At 50.9% G+C, this 18,971-nt stretch overlaps 1 protein-coding gene across 1 annotated transcript; it reads right to left on the bottom strand.

Annotated features, from left to right (window-relative positions):
- Positions 1–2,602: 2,602 nt before the first annotated feature.
- On the bottom strand, positions 2,603–5,370 carry LOC133629427 (DNA-(apurinic or apyrimidinic site) endonuclease-like). Its single transcript, XM_062020067.1, has 3 exons — positions 5,334–5,370; positions 4,533–4,705; positions 2,603–3,184 (listed from the first exon to the last, which is right to left on the bottom strand). Exons 1-3 carry the CDS (start codon positions 5,368–5,370, stop codon positions 2,603–2,605), a joined length of 792 nt encoding a protein of 263 aa, XP_061876051.1.
- Positions 5,371–18,971: the final 13,601 nt, after the last annotated feature.

Below are 18,971 nucleotides of genomic sequence, written 5' to 3'. Positions count from 1 at the left end.
TTCCCCTCAAAACTCCACTTTTCCCCTCAGAATTGCTCCAAAACCTCACTTTTCACCTCAAAACTCCTCCAAACCCCCACTTTTCCCCTCAGAATGGACGTGCGCCCTACCCAGACTCCGACCTTTGGCACTGGGAGGCAACTGGGAGGCAACTGGGAGCGGCTCCTGCTTCTGAGCGCGGCCACGGGCGCTGATTGGACGGAGAGAGGAGGGCGCCGAGCGCTGATCGGTTGCTATGGGGGTGGAGTCTGCCCGGCAACGGGACTAAAGAGAGATGATTGGCTGAGGCGGAGCGGCATCTGTGGTGGGGGGGGGGGGAATGGGAGGGAACTGGGATGAACTGGGGAGGGAACTGGGGAGGGACGGGGATGAGCTGGGAGGGACTGGGAGGGAACTGGGATGAACTGGGAGGGCACTGAGAGGGAACTGGGAGCAACTGGGATGAGCTGAGAGGGCACTGGGAGGGACTGGGAGCAACTGGGAGGGAACTGGGAGCAACTCGGAGGGAACTGGGAGCAACTGGGATGAGCTGGGAGGGCACTGAGAGGGAACTGGGAGCAACTGGGAGGGAACTGGGAGCAACTGGGATGAGCTGGGGGGGACTGAGGGGGCTGGGATGAACTGGGGAGGAACTGGGATGAACTGGGGAGGAACTGGGAGGGAACTGGGAGCAACTGGAATGAGCTGAGAGGGCACTGGGAGGGAACTGGGAGGGGATTGGGATGAACTGGGAGGGAACTGAGGGGAACTGGAGGGAACTGGGAGCAACTGGGATGAACTGGGAGGGAACTGAGGGGAACTGGAGGGAACTGGGAGTAACTGGGATGAACTGGGAGGGAACTGGGAGGGGACTGGGATGAACTGGGATCAATTGGGAGGGGACTGGGACAAATTGAAGGGAACTGGGAGGGACCGCGAAGAGGTTTTGGTTTTTTATCCCACTTTCAGCCAGTTTTGACCCATTTTTGACCCATTTATTCCATTATCCCCCAATTTTATCCCATTTTTAGCCAGTTTTGACCCATTTTGACCCATTTCCCCCCATCTTTGCCCCATTTCCCTCCATTTTCGACCCATTTTTGACCCATCTTTGACCAATTTTGAACCATTTCTGACCCATTTTGACCCATTTATTCCATTATCCCAATTTTTTACCCATTTTGAACCATTTTTGACCATTTTTGACCCATCTTTGACCAATTTTGACCCATTTCCCCCCATTTTTGACCCATCTTTGACCAAGTGTGACCCATTTTCTCCATTTTGAGCCATTTCTGACCCATTTTGACCCGGTTTTGACCCAGATTTGACCCAGTTCCCCCATTTATTCCATTATCCTCCAATTTTATCTCATTTTCATCCATTTTTGACCCATTTTCAACACATTTCCCCCCATTTTGACGCATTTTCAGTCATTTTTGACCCATTTTAACTCATTTTTACACGATTTATTGCATTACCCTCCAATTTTGACCCACTTTCAGCCATTTTTTACCCATTTTGACCCATTTTTGACCCATTTCCCCCCATTTTTACTCCATTTATTCCATTATCTTCCAATTTTATCTCATTTTCAGCCATTTTTGACCGATTTTTGACCAATTTTGACCCATTTTTTACCCCATTTATTCCATTAACCCCAAATTTTATCCCACTTTCAGCCATTTTTTACCCATTTTGCCCCATTTCTTACCCATTTTGACCCATTTTTGCCCCATTTCTTACCCATTTTGACCCATTTATTACATTATCCCCCAATTTTATCCCACTTTCAGCCATTTTTTACCCATTTTGACCCATTTTTTACCCCATTTATTCCATTAACCCCCAATTTTATCCCACTTTCAGCCATTTTTGACCCATTTTTACCCATTTTGACCCATTTTTTACCCCATTTATTCCATTAACCCCCAATTTCAGCCCACTTTCAGCCATTTTTTACCCATTTTGACCCATTTCTCCCCATTTTTTACCCATTTTGACCCCATTTTTCACCCATTTTGACCCCATTTATTCGATTTCCCCCATTTTTTACCTATTTTAACCCATTTATTGCATTATCCTCCGATTTTATCTCATTTTCAGCCATTTTTGACCCATTTCAACCCATTTCCCCCATTTTCAGCCTTTTTTTACCCATTTTTGCCCCATTTCCCCCCATTTTGACCCATTTTTGACCCATTTTTGCCCCATTTCCCTCCATTTTTGACCCATTTCCCATTTTCAGCCATTTTTACCCATTTTTGACCCATTTCCACCCATTTTTGCCCCATTTCCCCCATTTTCCCCAAATTTTGACCCATTTCCCCCCATTTCCAGCCATTTCCCCCATTTCCCCCCATTTTTGACCCATTTTTGCCCCATTTCCCTCCATTTTGACCCATTTTTGTCCCATTTTTTACCCATTTTGACCTATTTTTGACCCATTTATTCCATTATCCTCCAATGTTATCCCATTTTCAGCCATTTTTGAGCCATTTCCCCCCATTTTGCCCCATTTCTGCCCCATTTCCACCCCATTTTGCCCCATTTCTGCCCCATTTCCCCCCATTTCCCTCCATTTTGACCCATTTTTGCCCCATTCCCGCCCCATTTTTGCCCCTCAGCCTGCCCCCTCCAGCGCCAGGTAGATCCCCATGGGACAGTGGTCGCTGCCCTGGGCCCGCTGCTCGATCCTGCTGTCGCACAGATCCTTCCTGCCCCTCTGGGACCACAGGCAGTAATCCAGCCTCCAGCCCACGTTCCTGGCCCTGGCCCCACTCAGGTAGGTCCAGAAGGTGAAGGCGTTGGGCAGCGAGGGGTTAAACACCCAGAAGCTGTCGAGGAAGCCCGCCCCCAGCAGCTCCCCAAACGCCTCCCTCTCCTCCCGCGTGAACCCGGGGCTCCTCTTGTTCCCCGACGAGTTCATCAGGTCCAAGGGCTGGTGGGCGACGTTGAGGTCGCCGCAGATGGCGACCGGTTTGGACCGGTCCAGCTGGGACACAAAGGAGCGGAAGCGCTCGTCCCAGGCCTGCCAGAAGCTGAGGCGGCCCGGGCCTCGCCCAGAGTTGGGCACGTAGACGCAGACGACGCGCAGGGCAGGGAACTCGGCCATCAGCACGCGGCCCTCGACGTCCAGCTCGGGGTCACCTGCTGGGGGGACACACGGGGGGATAAAAACGGGCTTGAGTGGCACAGAAGGTCGCTTTAGTGGCCAAAAAGGGGATTTAGAGGCCTAAAAATTCACTTTGTGGCCCAAAAAAGAGGATTGAGTGGCCCAAAAAGGGGCTTTAGAGGCCCAAAAAGTCATTTAGTTGCCCAAAAAGTCACTTTAGTGGCCAAAAAGGGGCTTTAATGGCCTAAAAAGTCACTTTAGAGGCCAAAAAGGCAGTTTAGTGGCCAAAAAAGTCACTTTAGAGGACTAAAAAGGGGCTTTAGAGGCCTAAAAAGTCACTTTCGTAGACAAAAAGGGACTTTAGTAGCTCAAAAAGGGGCTTTAGAGGGCCTAAAAAGTCACTTTCGAAGCCAAAAAGGGACTTTAGTAGCTCAAAAAGGGGCTTTAGAGGTCTAAAAAGTCACTTTAGTAGCCAAAAAGTCATTTTAGAGGCCCAAAAAATCACTTGAGAGGCCTAAAAAAGAGGCTCTAGAGGCCTAAAAACTCACTTTTTGGCCCAAAAAGTCATTTTAGTGGCCCAAAAAGTCACTTTAGTGGCCAAAAAGAGGCTCTAGAGGCCTAAAAAGTCACTTTTTGGCCCAAAAAGTCATTTTAGTGGCCAAAAAGGAGCTTTAGAGGCCTAAAAAGTCACTTTCGTAGCCAAAAGTCACTTTAGTAGCTCAAAAAGGGGATTTAGAGGCCTAAAAAGTCACTTTTGTACCTAAAAAGTCACTTTAGAGGGCAAAAAGGGGCTTTAGAGGCCTAAAAAGTCACTTTAGTAGCCAAAAAGTCACTTTAGTGGCCCAAAAATGGACTTTAGAATCCTAAAAAGTCACTTTTGTACCTAAAAAGGGGCTTTATAGGCCCAAAAAGGGGCTTTAGAGGCCTAAAAAGTCACTTTTGTACCTAAAAAGGGGATTTATTGGATCAAAAAGAGGCTTTAGAGGCCTAAAAAGTCACTTTTGTACCTAAAAAGTCACTTTAGAGGCCTAAAAAGGGGCTCTAGAGGCCTAAAAAGTCACATTTTGGCCGAAAAAGTCATTTTAGTGGCCCAAAAAGTCACTTTAGTTGCCAAAAAATCATTTTAGTAGCTAAAAAGGGCCTTTAGAGGCCTAAAAAGTCACTTTCGTAACCAAAAAGTAACTTTAGTAGCTCAAAAATGGACTTTAGAGGCCTAAAAAGTCACTTTAGAGGTCAAAAACGGGCTCTAGAGGCCTAAAAAGTCACTTTAGTAGCTCAAAAATGGACTTTAGAATCCTAAAAAGTCACTTTTGTACCTAAAAAGTGACTTTAGAGGTCAAAAAGGAGCTCCAGAGGCCAAAAAAGTCACTTTTTGGCCCAAAAAGTCATGTTAGTGGCCCAAAAAGTCACTTTAGTTGAGGTCGCTGCAGATGGCAACCGGTTTGGACCGGTCCAGCTGGGACACGAAGGAGCGGAAGCGCTCGTCCCAGGCCTGCTGGAAGCTCAGGCGGCCCAGGCCTCGCCTGGAATTGGGCACGTAGATGCAGACAACGCGCAGGGCAGGGAACTCGGCCGTCAGCACGCGGCCCTTGGCGTCCAGCTCGGGGTCACCTGGCAAGGGGACACACAGACGGGGATAAAAAGGGGCTTTAGGGGCCCAAAAAGGGGCTCTAGAGGCCAAAAAGTCACTTTAGTCCTCAAAAATCAACTTTAATGGCCTAAAAAGGCACTTTAGTGGCTCAAAAAGTCACTTTAGAGGCCTAAAAAAGGGCATTAGAGGCCGAAAAAGTCACTTTAGAGGTCAAGAAGGGGATTTATTGGCTCAAAAAGGGGCTTGAGTGGTCAAAAAAGGGGCTTTAGTGGCCCAAAAAGTCACTTTAGAGGCTCAAAAAGTCACTTTAGAGGTCAAAAATGGGCTCCAGTGGCCTAAAAATACACTTTAGTGGTTCAAAAAGTCACTTTGTAATAAATAATGGTCAAAATTGTTATTGTTGAGCAAATTGAGTGGGATGCAGTTGTGTTGTGCATGTTGTTATAAGCAATGACTCTGTTTGTGTAAGTTTTATTATGTTTTGTGGAACCTTGTAATAGTAGTTAAGTGGTTAAGCCAACACCTGGGCAGCGCTCAGAAGGTGCAACAAAATAGCGAAACTTCAAAGGCAGGAACACCCAGCAACATTTTTCACCAATCTGGAGCTGGTAGATGAGCAAGGACGACGCGTGGACACTGTCAACTGACCAACCAGAGACCGATTCGTCGCAGTGTCCCAGCCCATGAAGGCGAGGTGGGGGGAAAACATATATAAGGACATGCAAAGGATGAATGTGTGTGCCGTGGGGGAACTGTTGCACTTCCCCCGGTCACCCAGCGCTGTTTGCCCTTTTATCACTTGCTACAATTGGTTTAATAAAATTCTGTTTGGTTAAGAAAGCTTTAGAGGCTGATTCCTCTATAACAATGTGACCTTTCAGAGGCAGTTGTTGGGATTTCAGCAGACATTTCCAGTTCAGCCCGTGCTGACTGCAGCCCTGAGGTGCAGCTGCTGAACATGAATATGATTTCTGTTTGCTGGTGAAAGCAACACAGGGGATGTTTTTGTCTGTGTTGGGTTCCCTTGCTCAAATCCCTTCCTTCGGATGCCTTCGTTTCCCTCAGTCTTGTGTGTGACTGATCCCAGCAGCCCAGTGACTCTCCTGTGTGGTGTGTGGAATCCAGCTGTGCATTTGCGGAAGGGAGATGGGGGACACATGCCCTTGTAAACACGGTCATAAGAGGCATCAGGAGTTGATTTTCAGAAGTGATCTTTACAACTTTCCTGTTGTTCCTTTTTGGATCTTTTTCTCATGATCACTGTTCACGTGTATTCGACATGGCATTTGTAGTGCTGCGTCTCTTCCTAACCTTGGGGAATTTCAGTCAGCTCTGTTGGGAGTGTTTTGTTTGTGTTCCATTGACCTTGTGCAGGAAATCTCAGGTGATTTTTTTTTTCATATTACCATCTATAATTACATTTCCAACTTCTACAACAAATTAGTAGCTTCTACTCACTGTAGCAGCCATTCTGGCTCTTTTCTATGGCTCAGGACAGGAGAGGTGAGTTACCACAATTAAAACAGTCAGAAGTGCTTGATGTATTCATAGGATGGACTTCCTGGGGTGTTTGCACAGCCTGTTTGAGTTTGTCTCTGACTGGGACGTATAGTCTTGGAGAAAGGAGCATGGCTCAGAAATGAGCTTCCACCTGAACTCACTTGGATCATCGGTGCTGCAGAGCCCAGGTTGTGGTTTTTGGGTCAGTCCAGTTCCTGTGTGTGTGAGCCAACATCCAGACTTGACAAGGTAGTAGTGGTGAGGCACAGTGCAGCTGGAGCTCTTATCCAGGCTGGTAATTCATCTGCAGAGCCAAGTCTAAACTACCAAGGTGTAATACAGAGCACTGTGTGGAGAACTACTGCAAATGCCTTCCAAACCCCATGACTGAGCGGCAGTCTGAAGTACTTTTGGGTTACTGTTTGTGTGTTGGCAGTCTCCACCTGTCGTTTTGTGATTGCCTGTTCTCTCCATTTCTCTACAAAGAGGGTGTTTCTGCTGAGAGTGCCCCGGTGGTGAAGCACTCCGGGCCTGGCAAAGATCTAGCTCAATGCCGTCATGACATTCAGCTCAAAGTCAGCAGCAGCCTTGCTGTTTTCTGTCTAGTGCATCTAAATCCCCTGGCATGTCTTGTGTCAGCTTGTTGTATGAAGGTGAATTTAAAACAGGGACGCTATTTTCTTTACTTTTCCCGCTACTGGGTGTTTAGTCAGTGTGTGTAAACCATTAGAATTAAATGCAGGGCTTCAGGAGCAGGGATTTGACCCATGGTGGAAATGAGCTTCTGGAGAGCTTTTCCTAAGGATTTCAAATACATGATTTTCCTCTCAGAGACAGAGGTGTCACAGATGCATTACCAGCCGTTGTCCTCAAGATGCACTTGTGATCCTTGTAATGTGGTCTGCTGTCCTCAGCAAGACACCTGCTTGCTCTTGGTTTCCCTTCTTCAGTTGGTAATGCACAAGACAGTAATCTCCTGTCCTGAGGGACCTTTCCTGTGCAACAGCAGTGCTTTAGTATCTGTGAAATGAGCTCATAGTTCTAGTCCAGTTCAATTCTCCTCAGTACCTGTTTGTATGACAACAACCTGTTCTATTGCAGGTCTGGTTTAGGGTGCACCCCTCTAAGTGGGATTGCAGTCAGCTACTCTTGCCACACGTGGGTGTGTGAGGCTTTTGAGTCTGTTGCAGTTTTGTTCTCTTTCTATTCTAGTGAGTGTTTTGGGGGCGGCGGGCGCGGGGCCTCAGGGCCCTGCTCTTTGGGGCTCATCTCTTGGGACAAATGAAGGTTTTGCTGCTTGTGTTTGATTCCCAGACCTCAAGATGTCTTGCAGCCTGCAGCTCGTGTGTTGAGATGAGAAGTGCACGATGTTAGATGTAACATGGGGCTGTCCTGTCTGTAGCGGGGTTCTCTGAAGGGCTCTGACACTCCACATTCAGCCACTTGCTCACAAAGTGACTGATAGTTTTTTCTGTGCTGACTTTGCTTTCAGAATACACCAATGAGAATGCCTTGATCCCTAAGAACTCATCGGTTATAGACAGAAGAATCCCGCCTGCAGGAGTTGAAGCCACCAGCCAAACGTCTGCTCTGTGAATATCCAAGAAACGTCACGTTCTTTGGGAGGGGTTTCAGTATGTTCACCTTTCTTCCTGGCTGTTGGTTTGCAGAGGCATTCAGATTCTGTCTGTCTCCTTACAGCTGCTGTTAGCTTTTCTTACCATGGAGTAGATGTGAATGGATCTCACCCACAGCAGAGTTACACTTTTAGGCCTGCCGGGACGTAGGGTGCAAACCACAGCAATGGGAAGCTTTCAGATGATGTGCTTGGGCTTGTTCTTGCTGGTTTTCAAGACAGCAGCCTGATGAGTTGTTCTGGTTTTTCTTTACAGGGCTCCCAAGTCCCAGGACTTTGGGCTGAAAGCCTTTCAGCTGCACTGAATATACCACGAGAGAGCAGTGTCTGTGCACAGAGAGATTTCCACAGTCACTGGACTCTGAGAACACAGCATTTTGATGTTCAGGCTTTAGAGTCTAGCTGCAAGTGCTTCATTTGAAGTTCTGATCCCTTGTGACGCTGTTCCCAGAATGAAAAGGAGCACTGGAATTCCCAGGAGTTTCATGGTGGAGGTGGATGATCCCAACACGAAGGGCGCGATGCTGACGAGCGACGGGAAATACGCCATCCCAGCCACTAATGCGTAAGTGGGGAGCTAATTGGACTGGCCAGAGAGTGAGCGAGAGGAACCATGTGTGTGTGTGAGAGAGAGACGGGCCAGCATCTGTCCTTCTGAGGGAGGCAGCAGTGTCAATGTATCTCAACCTTCCCATCTGTCGTCCGTTCCAATATGAAGACAGTGCAGTCCTGCTGTTGGTGCCCCTGGAAGTTGCTTCATCTTGTAGTGTGCCAAGAACCTGCATTTCTGACCAAGAGTTCAGTGCTGTTCCTGGGGAGTCTTTCTCTTGGAAAGCTCCTTTTGCCTCTGGTTTAAATTTCAAAGGCTTCTTGTCAACTTTCACCACTGGCTGCTGGCTGGAGATTTCCTCTGCCTTTGATCAGATGGCACGTGTGAAACAGGCTGAATTTGTGCTGTTGCTCTGAACTGAGCAGGTGCTGCTGTGTGCTGACAAGAGTGGCTGTTTGAGAAAGGGATTGGGAGCACTTGTGGTTTTCTGTCATAGGGCTCCTTTTGCAGAAGCTGTTACAAAGACTTCCTCCTTCTCTGAAATGTGATGACTCGGAGACTAAACTCCTTGTGAGCCTGCATTTTGCACTGACCCTCTTCCAGAGCAGAGGTGGGATTCATTTCATGCATTTCCAGCTGTCAGAAAGGGATTTTACTAGTCTGAGAGGATGACTTTTCCTTTCCCAGTCTTTAATGTTTCTCTTTCCCCACCCTCCCTCCCCCCAGGGCAGCTTAGGCTGGGAAGAAGAAGGAAAAGCCTCCCTTCTTGCCACAGGAGCCATCCTCCTCCTCCTCCTCTTCAGATGTTCCTGTTCCTGAGGAGCTGTTATGTCCCCTGTGTAAAGAGTTAATCACGGACGCAGCTGTTATTCCCTGCTGTCAAAACGGTGACTGCGACGACTGTAAGTGTTACTGCCATGTTTGTTAACTCCAAACATCACATCTGATCTTGTGAAAGCTGAAATAGATGACACAGCAACTCTGTTACCTGTTCTACTGAAAACTGAAGTACCCTCAGAACAGCAAAGGGCTCTTCTCGTGCTAAAGACAGAAACAAAAGGCAGCCAGCTCTTTTTTCCCTTGGAACGTCTCTGCTTAAATGATCTCTACAGGCGGAAGGTCGAGTATGAGAAGAGAGCATAATGGTGCAGGTGAATTCCAGATTGGATATGGAAGGCATTTGGGCTGCCCACAGCCCTTTTGTCTCCCACAAAACTGTACAGCCAGCTCTGGTGACTTACTGGGGTCTGCCACAGACAGACAGGCAGGCATTTAACCCACATGCTTTTGTAATTGATTATCATTGACTTGAACCCTAAACGTTTCCTTAGTTTGGCTCAGAGCTATTCTGATGGTTCTAATTCATCACAGGTATTAGAACAGCACTGCTGGAATCTGAGGAACATCAGTGCCCAACGTGTCATCAGACAGACATTTCTCCTGACTCTTAGGAGGCCAACAAGTCCTGCGCAAGGTAGCCCCATGGCTTGGGTGGAGAGGGTTTGTGAGGAAAGTCTGTTTGCAAACAGTTGGAAGGGAAGGAAATGTTCACTGAGGTCCCCTTAGGCAAGGCTCAATGGGCTGAGGCCCAACTGGCTTCTCCAGGCCATGATCTGTTGTTAGAGAAGCTGACAGCTCCTTACAGACAATCTGGCCAGTTCAGGTCACGCTTGTTCCACACAACTGCCTCCCTTTCCGATGGGCTGTTAACACTCAAGTGCTTTGAATGCAGCTGCTCTGGGTGACCAGTCATTCTTACCAGCCTTTAGTGGGATGTGCTCATGTATCTGTCTCTGGGTTAATTTTAGGATTGACAGCCCTTACAGGGATAGCCATCATTTCCCTCTGTGAAGGCTTTTGTTCCCGACTCTCCTGAAGTTTCATGATGCCTTTTTCTAACAGTGTTTCTGCCTCCAGATTGTGAACAACTTCAGGAATGACACTGGCTGCAGTCAGCAGATTCAGCAGCAGCCTCAGCAGCAGCTGCCGCCGCCTCCACCTCCAGCCACACTCGTCAGACAAGCGAGAACACACAACCTGCAACCTCTTCTCCAGCCAACCCTTTCCAGCCAGCAGGATCCACCCATCATCCCACCAGCTTCTGCAGCTTCTTGGCCTGCTGCTGCTTTGCCATTGTTGGGCCCTGGTGCAGCATCTGTGGCAGCCGGGCTGCCAGGGAACCTGTCGCCTGCTTTGGCAGGGATTTGGCAAAGGAACTGATAGAATACAGAAGGGCTGAAAAGAAGCTATCCAACTGCCTGACACGTCTGTGGTGGAGAAGCAGGTTGTGTGGGGAACTCGGGAGGAGTTCCACTCCACACCTGGATCATGAGGGATGATCCAAGGTGATTGGCAGTGATAGGGGAATCTTGTGTAGGTGAGTAGCTCCAGTGTGGCAGAGGTGACAGCTGGCTGACAGTTGTAATGGGGCAGCAGTTGCTCAGGAGCAGGTGTCTCTTGACTAAATCTGCTCTGTGAAGACACCGTTCACCACCTGGCAGGCGTGAGGAGGAGAGAAAGTGAAAAGGTGTAGGTGCTGGGTTTTCTGCATCTCCCTGTTCTGATAGTAACCATTACCCCAAAGCACTTTGGAGCATATCAGTGAGAGAAATGGTCTTCATCTCCTCTTTGGTCTGTCTCGTGTAAAAGCACAGAGAGACTTTCACCCAGACTGCAGACTGGTGGCTTTTGTGAGTATTGGTCAGTTTTTGTCTCCAGAATTACAAGATCAAGGTCGTTTTTAAGGAAATCTGAAACTGATGAAAGACCTTTAGAGGGGGAATGATGCTGAAGAACGTGTGTGGAATCATGTGAAAGTTCCTTAAAAGCTAAGAAAACCCTTCGCTGCCACCCCCATGAAGAGGCAAAGGCAGCAGCCGTGACAGTCGGCCGAGATCGAGGCCACACGGCCATCGTCGTGCAAGGTCTCGGTCTCCTGGCTGTCACCGGTCGAGGTGAAGGTCACCCCTGTAGTGGTTCTGCCTGGGCCAGGTTTTAGGTAGCTGAGGCGGGGGCGGGGGGTGCAGGGGAAGATGGAGGGGTGGGGGGAGGTGTTTTAAGATTATTTTGTTTCTCATTTCCTTGTTCTTATCGTTTCTTAATAAATCCAACCTTTTTCTCCACAAGTTGAGTCTGTTTTGCCCATGACGGTGATTGCCGAGCCATCTCCCTGTCCCTGTCTCAATACACAAACCCACTCGTTATATTTCTCTCTCCCCTGTCCAGGTTAGGAGGGGGAGTGATGTTAGAACTTGGTGGGCACCTGGCACTCAGTCAGGGCTAAACCACCACCCTCAGGGAGTATGATGATCCCACCAAGCTGGGCAGGTGTGTAGATGTGCTTGAGGGCAGGAAGGCTCTTCAGAGGGCCCTGGCCAGGCTGGAGCCATGGGCCCAGGGCAATTGCGGTATGTCTGGTAATTCCCTGAGTGGAGATGCCCCTGGAGGTTACTCTCTGGAGCTGAGTGAAGGAGAACCACCTGCTGTCATTGATGTGGGTGAGTGACATCAGTCTCTATGAAATAAGTCGTCAGTGACCTGGGCAGACTGAGGCAGGACAATGGGGGAAACTCATGAAGAAGTGCAATGAACATGCAGATCTAGTCTGGGCACATGTGGAAAGTTTTGCTCTAAGCAGGGCACACACTTGGTGGAGCCATCCCCTGTGTGCCCAGCGCTGCCAAAAAGAATCCCTGCTTGAAAGTCACACTGGTTATTGAGTCCTGATTGGCACTTGGAACTCACAAGCTGTATGTTTGTGTTGTCAGGAGAGTTCTGTAGTACCATGCAGCTCCCTTCTTCTGCAAGAGCTGACAGGACCTGCCCACAGAGTCTCAGCCTCCGTGCTGCTGTCCCAGGGAGCCACTGTGGAGCGGATTTCTTGCACCCCAGCTGCCTCCTCCCTGCAGCCCTGCTCAGTGTCAGACTTTTCCTGACAGTGTGAACAATGCTGTGCCTCAAGCAGAAGTTCTAAATTATGGCCAGTAGTGATTCCAGAGGCCATCCCAGGGAAGGGGCAGCGCTGTGGCCGTCACCAAGGGAGAGGGAGACCTTTGGGCAGTGCTGATGTCACACAGGGGCTGTTCCAGACCCCACCCGGCGTTGTGACCTCACCTGGCCAGGGGCTGTAGAGCCTCCCAGCGGGACAGCCAGAGCCAGTTGGGCTGAGCTGCCCTCGGGAGGACGCAGCTCCATCTGTAGCTATTTGCCTTTGTGCTTTCTTCAACGACTGCTTGTTTGCTGCCCACTTCTCCTCAACTTCCATCCACTTCCAAAGGTAAGGATGAACCAAATCTGCACCTCCAGTTCTATCTCTAGGCTGAGCTCTTGCCCTTGCCTAGGCTGGCCATGACTGTGGGAAGTGTTGCTCTGTTCTAGTTTAGATTGTGGTCCAAAAAGGAGGCACTGGGAGCTACAGAGGAGGGTTTGAGCCCAAACAGGAGGGTTTGGAAGCTCAATATGGTAGAGCAGAGCTGTGAGTTTCAGGAGCAGCTGGAAAACTGCTCCTGGAAATACCTCAAGGCGTTTGTGCCACTTTTGCCTTCCTGTTTCTTTCCCTGTGTCTATTTGAACGTGCTGTCTCTGTCTCCTGCTAGATCCTGCTGAGGCTGTGTGCAATGTCTCTGCGCTTCTGCAGCGTGATCCCATACGTCGTGCCCGGAGCGCTGGCACTGCTGGGCTGCTGGTGGCTCTATTCCTCCCGAAAAGCGCAGGCCAGAGACCGTGAGGAACCGGCCACAGCTGCTGAGGAAGCGCTGGAGGAAGGAGGCACAGAGAAGGAATCGTGGCCCCAGATAGAAGCCTGTGTCCCTCAGGGACTCTCTTCCTCATTGGAAGAGGAATGCCCAGAGACTGAGCTTCCAGAAGTGTCAACACCACCAGTTGTGCCGAGCACCCAGGAGGATGACAAAGACAGAGACGAGCCAGCAGGATGTGCAGGGGAAAGCAGCGTCCCTGCTGCTGTTTCTGTCCCTGTGCAGAGCACAGAGTGTCCCGGCAGCGCTGCAGCCAGCCCCGCACAGGGCTCAGGCTCAGGCGCCGACGCAGAGCAGCGGCCGGCAGCAGCGCCGGCAGCGCCAGGAGCCGGGCAGAAGCCGAGCTATGCCCAGATAGCTGCTGCGCTGCCGCCATTCCCGCAGGCAGAGCCCCGGGCTGAGGCAGCGCTGCCGGGTGCCGCGCGGGATGTGCCCGCTGGGCTCTGCCCGGCTGCAGCCGCCCCAGCTGATGCCCCTCCGCAGGCGGCCGGCGCTGCTGCCCCTGAGCGGGGGCTGGCGGAGGCGGCGGCAGCGACTGAGCACACGGCTGCCAGCAGGGATGCTGCGGGGCTGCTGGCGGCGGGCAGCCATGCGCGTGGCGCGGCAGGTAAGGGCTGTGCCGGGCTGCTGGGCACCTGACTGGGCTGGGGCACCGACACAAACGGCTGCTGCTCCACTTGGGGCAGCGTTTGCTCAGCACTTCTTGGACTGTCTTGCCTCTGCTGCTGGGGAAAGGGTCACTGGGTTTGAGGGGCTGCTACTGAACTCGGGCCTCCTCCTGTTGCATTCCCAGAGGTGGGCTGGTTTCTCCCCAGGCATCAAGGGTGTGTGATGGGACTTGACTCTTTGCGACATCCTGGGGAACCTGATGGAGGAGCATCCCCATGCAATGCGTAGCAAGTGCTCAGTGTCACCTCTCTAGGAAAGGATCTCATTGCCTGGCCTGCTGTGTGGCAGCTGCACTGTGTGGGCTGTCTGAATGCTGACCTGTGTGCCTGTCTTGCAGGTGTAAATGGCTCTGACAAGCACTCGGAGGACACAGATGGTCCCGAGTGGCAGACAGTGACCCGAAAGCGTGGCCAAAGAGGAAAATCCAAGGTGGTTGTCTGGGCAATAGAGTTGCCAAAGGTAAGCAGCCACTGTCCTGCTCGTGCCTCCTGCCCTGCTCTACAGAGACACTTTCAGCTGCCATGGGGACCCAACAGGAATGAATAAGAGGTGCAGAGATGGAAAGAAGAGGCATGTTAGGGCTACACCCAGGGCTGGTGGTTGGAGTCCTTCTCCAGCACCTTCCACCGTGATCTGTCAGGGTGATGCTCTGAAAGCCCTCAGAAGGCTTTGAGGGTTCACAGCTCCTAAGAGCAGGGGATGAATTGTGGAGCTTTCCACTGTGCAGGAGGGTCACGCTTCCGCTGCCTGTCCAAATCCACCGTGCAAATGAGCTGCAGGAACCAGGAAGATGGGCAAAAGAAGCCTCAGGGCTCAGTGGTGTTTGATCTACATTTCTGTCCTTGACTCTTGCTTTCTTGTCTTTCATCAAGGATACAGTCAGATACTTGATTGGCAAGCAAGGACAGTTTATTAACAGCTTGAGGAGAGAGTCTGGGGCCAAAATTTCTCTCTCAGCACTCCCTGATGTCGAAGACTACGAAGTCTGTCACATCAAAGGTAAGAGGAATGCCTCTTTGTTCAGAGTCTAGAAAGTAGCTTGGGGGCTTTAATTAGACTAGAAATGGATTCAGTGGCTTGGCAAGACCATGGCTTTTACCCAAGTGTTCTGCTCAGGGCTGTTCCAGCAGAGGGATGTGGCAAGTGGCCTGGGCCTGGGCATGTGCAGCCTCTGTTGTAGGGTTGGGAATGCATTTGAGCAGCTTTGGCTGCTGGAGCTGAAGCAGCCCCTTTTGCAGGATCCCTTTGGGCTTGAAGCAGCAGATAGGGGATGCTTCACAGCATCTTGTCTGGGAACGATGTTGGAGCAATTGGGGCTGAAAAGTGTCTGTCAGTGAGTTGGGTCTATGCTGGAGGCCAAAGCCATTCCAAGTGGGGCCTGGGGCTCTGAGTTGCTCATGTTGGTTTGATATCAGGGTCTGTGTCCAATCTGTTCCAACTGAACTTGTCAGTGCAGCTCAGGAGGCTTCTGGCAGCTGGGTTGCTTCCCATGGCAGGGCTGGAGGTGTCCTCAGCCTACCTGTGCTGCTGACCTTGGGTGGGATTCTTGTCTTCCAGGCCTCTCCCATGAAGTTGAAGGAGCGCTGAGCCTGATTGGCAGGAGGTTCAAACACCTGTGTCTTGACAACATCTACCATCTGCATCCCCCTGCACCGGTGACACGTCCTTCTGTCCCTAGGACTGCAAAGTCCCAGACGCCTCAAGCGCTTGCAGCAAAGAAAAAGAAGAGGAAATAGTAGTAAATTGTAGTAAATAGTAGTAATTGTAGTAAATACACTACAAAATAAAGTCTAATATTGCCAAAGAAAAACACAGGAAACAAAGGAAACTTGACAGAAAGTAAAGTACAGAAACTTGAGGCAAAGCCAGAGCCCCAGGCAGCTGCTGCCACCTGGACACAGGCTCTGCTGCCCAGGGGGGCCCCTAGTGCAGGGCTTGGCAGATGGCCAGGGAGCGGCCGTGGCACATGATGGGGAGAAGATAACGCTGTCCTGAAATGAAAAGGAGACTCCTCAATGTGTGGGCAGCACATCCCAAGTAGGAGATGTCCCAATTGTCCCAGTAGGAATTGGCCATGGCTTTGGGGACAGTGGTGAAAGTGTCCCCAGAAGGGCAGCCAGTCCAAATGCCAGCCCGTCTGAGTGGGAACCACAAGTCGTCAGGTTCTCTGTTGGGGGCAACTGGTGAGAGCAGTGGGGGGAGTGTTTGTGTTTTGGGCAAAACAGACTCCAAGTGCTTGACTGAGAGAGGAAAGGAGGAAAGTTTATTCTACAAGAAATAGGAAGGTGGGAGCTCTCGTCATTCGTGTGCAGTCAGTCTGCTCAGCCCAGACTCAAATAAAGGCTGCCCTGGGACCCCTCTACAGCAGTAGGATGGACACCTTGTGACTGGGTTTGTGGTGCCAGCTTTGATGTGAACAAACCATTCTTCAAAGCTGGCCATGGTCAGGGAATCACAGAATCACAGAATGGTGGGGTTGGAAGGGAGCTTTAGAGATCATCTAGTCCAACCCCCCTGCTAAAGCAGGTCCATCTCCATCAGGTCACACAGGAACGTGTCCATGTAGGTTCTGAGAGCTCCAAGGAAGGAGCCTCCACACCCTCCCTGGGGAGCCTGTGCCAGGGCTCCCTCACCCTTCCTCTAAAGCAGCTTTTCCTTCACTGAAACTACTTCTGTTCCAGCCATTGTCCATGACCCCTGGTGCTCTCACTGGGCACTACCATCCCACCCCATCCCCTTGCCATGCAACTGTCAAAGTGCCAAAGTGCCGAGCTGCTGGCTTCAATCTTCTTCCTACGGCGTGTCCCCCCTGGCCAAGCCCCAGTGCCAGGGACACCCAGGCCAGGGCTGCGTCATGGGCTCATCTTTATTGCAAGAGCCGTGGCAGCACCGCTGTGGGTCCTACAGGGACCAAAGGGAAACCCCCTGAAACAGGAACAGAAAGGATTGTGCAGGGCACCCCTGTTTTTTTTCTAATCTGCTCAGGAGAGACTGAAAAAGCCCAGATGCAGCCAAGAGAGATTCAGGGGACAGGGTGGACACTGAGGGACACCCAAAAGCCCCCAGCCCCAGGTTTCTCACACTTTTCAGAGGTTCCATGGCAGCCTGTCTGCCAACAAACGTCTGCCTTCATCCTACTCTTGGTGTAGGAGCTCTCCTCATTCGTGTGCATTCAGTCTGCTCAGCCTAGACTGAAAAAAGGCTGCCCTGGGACCAACATCTTCATCAACCACCTGGATAAGGGGACAGAGGGACCCTCAGCAAGTTCCCTGCTGGCACCAAACTGGGAACACTGGCTGACTCCCCAGAGGCTGTGCTGCCATTCAGCGGGATTTCGACCAGCTGGAGAGTTGGGCAGAGAGGAACCTGCTGAGGTTCAACAAGGACAAGGGCAGAGTCCTGCAGCTGGGAAGGAACAACCCCCTGCACCAGGACAGGCTGGGGGTTGAACTGCTGAAGAGCAGCTCCAGGAGAAGTACCTGGGAGTGCTGGCTGAAAATAAAGTGAACATGAGCCAGCAACGTGCCCTCGTGAGCAAGAAGCCAATGGCATTCTTGGGGCATGAGGAAGAGTGTGGGCAGCAGGATGAGGGAGGTTCTTCTCCCCCTCTGCTCTGCCCTGGTGAGGCCTCATCTGGAGTCCTGTGTCCAGTTCTGGGCTCCCCAGCTGGAGGGACAGAGAACTGCCAGAGAGACGCCAGTGCAGGGCCACAGAGACTGGAGCATGTTTCAGATGAGGAAAGGCTGATGGACCTGGGGCTGTTTAGTCTGGAGAAGAGGAGACTGAGGGGAGACCTTATTAACATTTACAAATATCTAAAGGGTGGGTGTCAGGAGGTTGGGACATCCCTTTTCTCTGTTGTGGCTAGCAACAGGACAAAGGGTGATGGGATGAAGCTGCAACACAAAAAGTTACATTGAAACACAAGAAAAAACTCTTTTACTATGAGGTGAGGGAGCCCTGGCCCAGGCTGCCCAGGGAGGCTGTGGAGGCTCCTTCCTTGGAGGGCTTCAAGACCTGCCTGGACACGTTCCTGTGTGACCTGATCTAGGTGGGAGCTGCTTCTGCAGGGGATTGGACTGGATGATTTCTAAAGACCCCTTCCAACCCCACCATTCTCTGATTCTGTTCTATGATTCTATGAAATCTCTGAAGTCTGGTACCTGGTTCAGGCATTAAAGGTGTCCCACCTGGGAAGCCTGCTTCCCTTTTCCTTGCAGCTGGTATTTAGAACATAGACAGTTGCTTTTTGAAAGCAAAACCATCACAAAAAAACCCCAAAGAAACAGCTTGGTGATTTCCCTTCCCCAGGGCTGGCCACTGGACAAGGTGCTGGTCGGCAGCACTCTCAGGGTGCAGGGCTGGGCCCAGGACAGGCCTTTTGCAGGCACCACACTTCTGGAGGCTCCTGCTAATGCAGCTCCTTGGCACTGCTCAGGGAATGAGGGCACTTGTCCATAATTGCTAGCTTTGGTCTCTCCCCATCACTCAGTCTGGCTCCCTGCCCTCATCTTTCACCTCCTCCCTCTCTGTCTTTACCCCACCACTGTTTTTTCTTTCTCTTTCTCTGTAGGATTCCTTGTCTGTGTTTTCTAACCCCTCCTTGTCTGTCCTACATCCTGTTGCTATTTTTTCTCCTCTCCTGCTCCCTGTCCTTTGCCTTTTTCTATCACCATGTTGTGATTCCTGGCCTTATTTTCCCTCTCTCCCACGGCCTGTCCCCACTTTCCTGCTCATCTCTCTTGCTCAGCTGGCTGGAGCTTCTCTCTTCTCTCCAGGCCTCCATCCTGCTCCCCATCCCCTTTTAGCTCTTCCTCTGACTCTCTCAGCCCATCGCTGTTCTGCCCTCCTGTGCCTCCTTCTGCTGATCCACATCCCTCTGTTCCTCGCTCTCTCCGGATCCTTTCCTTTCCTTTCCTTCTTCTCTCTGTCCCTGCCTTCTGTCCCTGTCTCTCCCTTTCTCTCTCCTTTCCCTTGTCTCTCTGTCCTAATCCCTGTCCCATTTCTCTGTCGCTCCACTGTCCTGCTGCCTTTTCTGTCTCTCTGCCCCCCGTCCCACTCCCTCTCCCTGCCTGTGTCTGTGTATCCCCCTCATCCTCCTTTCTGCCCTTCCAATCCTCTCTCTGTCCCTCTCTGCTGCTGCTTGTTGCTCTTTTTCCTCCTGCACTCCCTGTCTC

The sequence above is a fragment of the Colius striatus genome, unplaced genomic scaffold, assembly GCF_028858725.1.
Source record: "Colius striatus isolate bColStr4 unplaced genomic scaffold, bColStr4.1.hap1 scaffold_44, whole genome shotgun sequence".
Classification (NCBI taxonomy): Eukaryota; Metazoa; Chordata; class Aves; order Coliiformes; family Coliidae; genus Colius; species Colius striatus.
The sequence above is the reverse complement of the archived record's forward strand: the minus strand, read 5'-3'. Positions and strand labels throughout refer to the sequence as shown.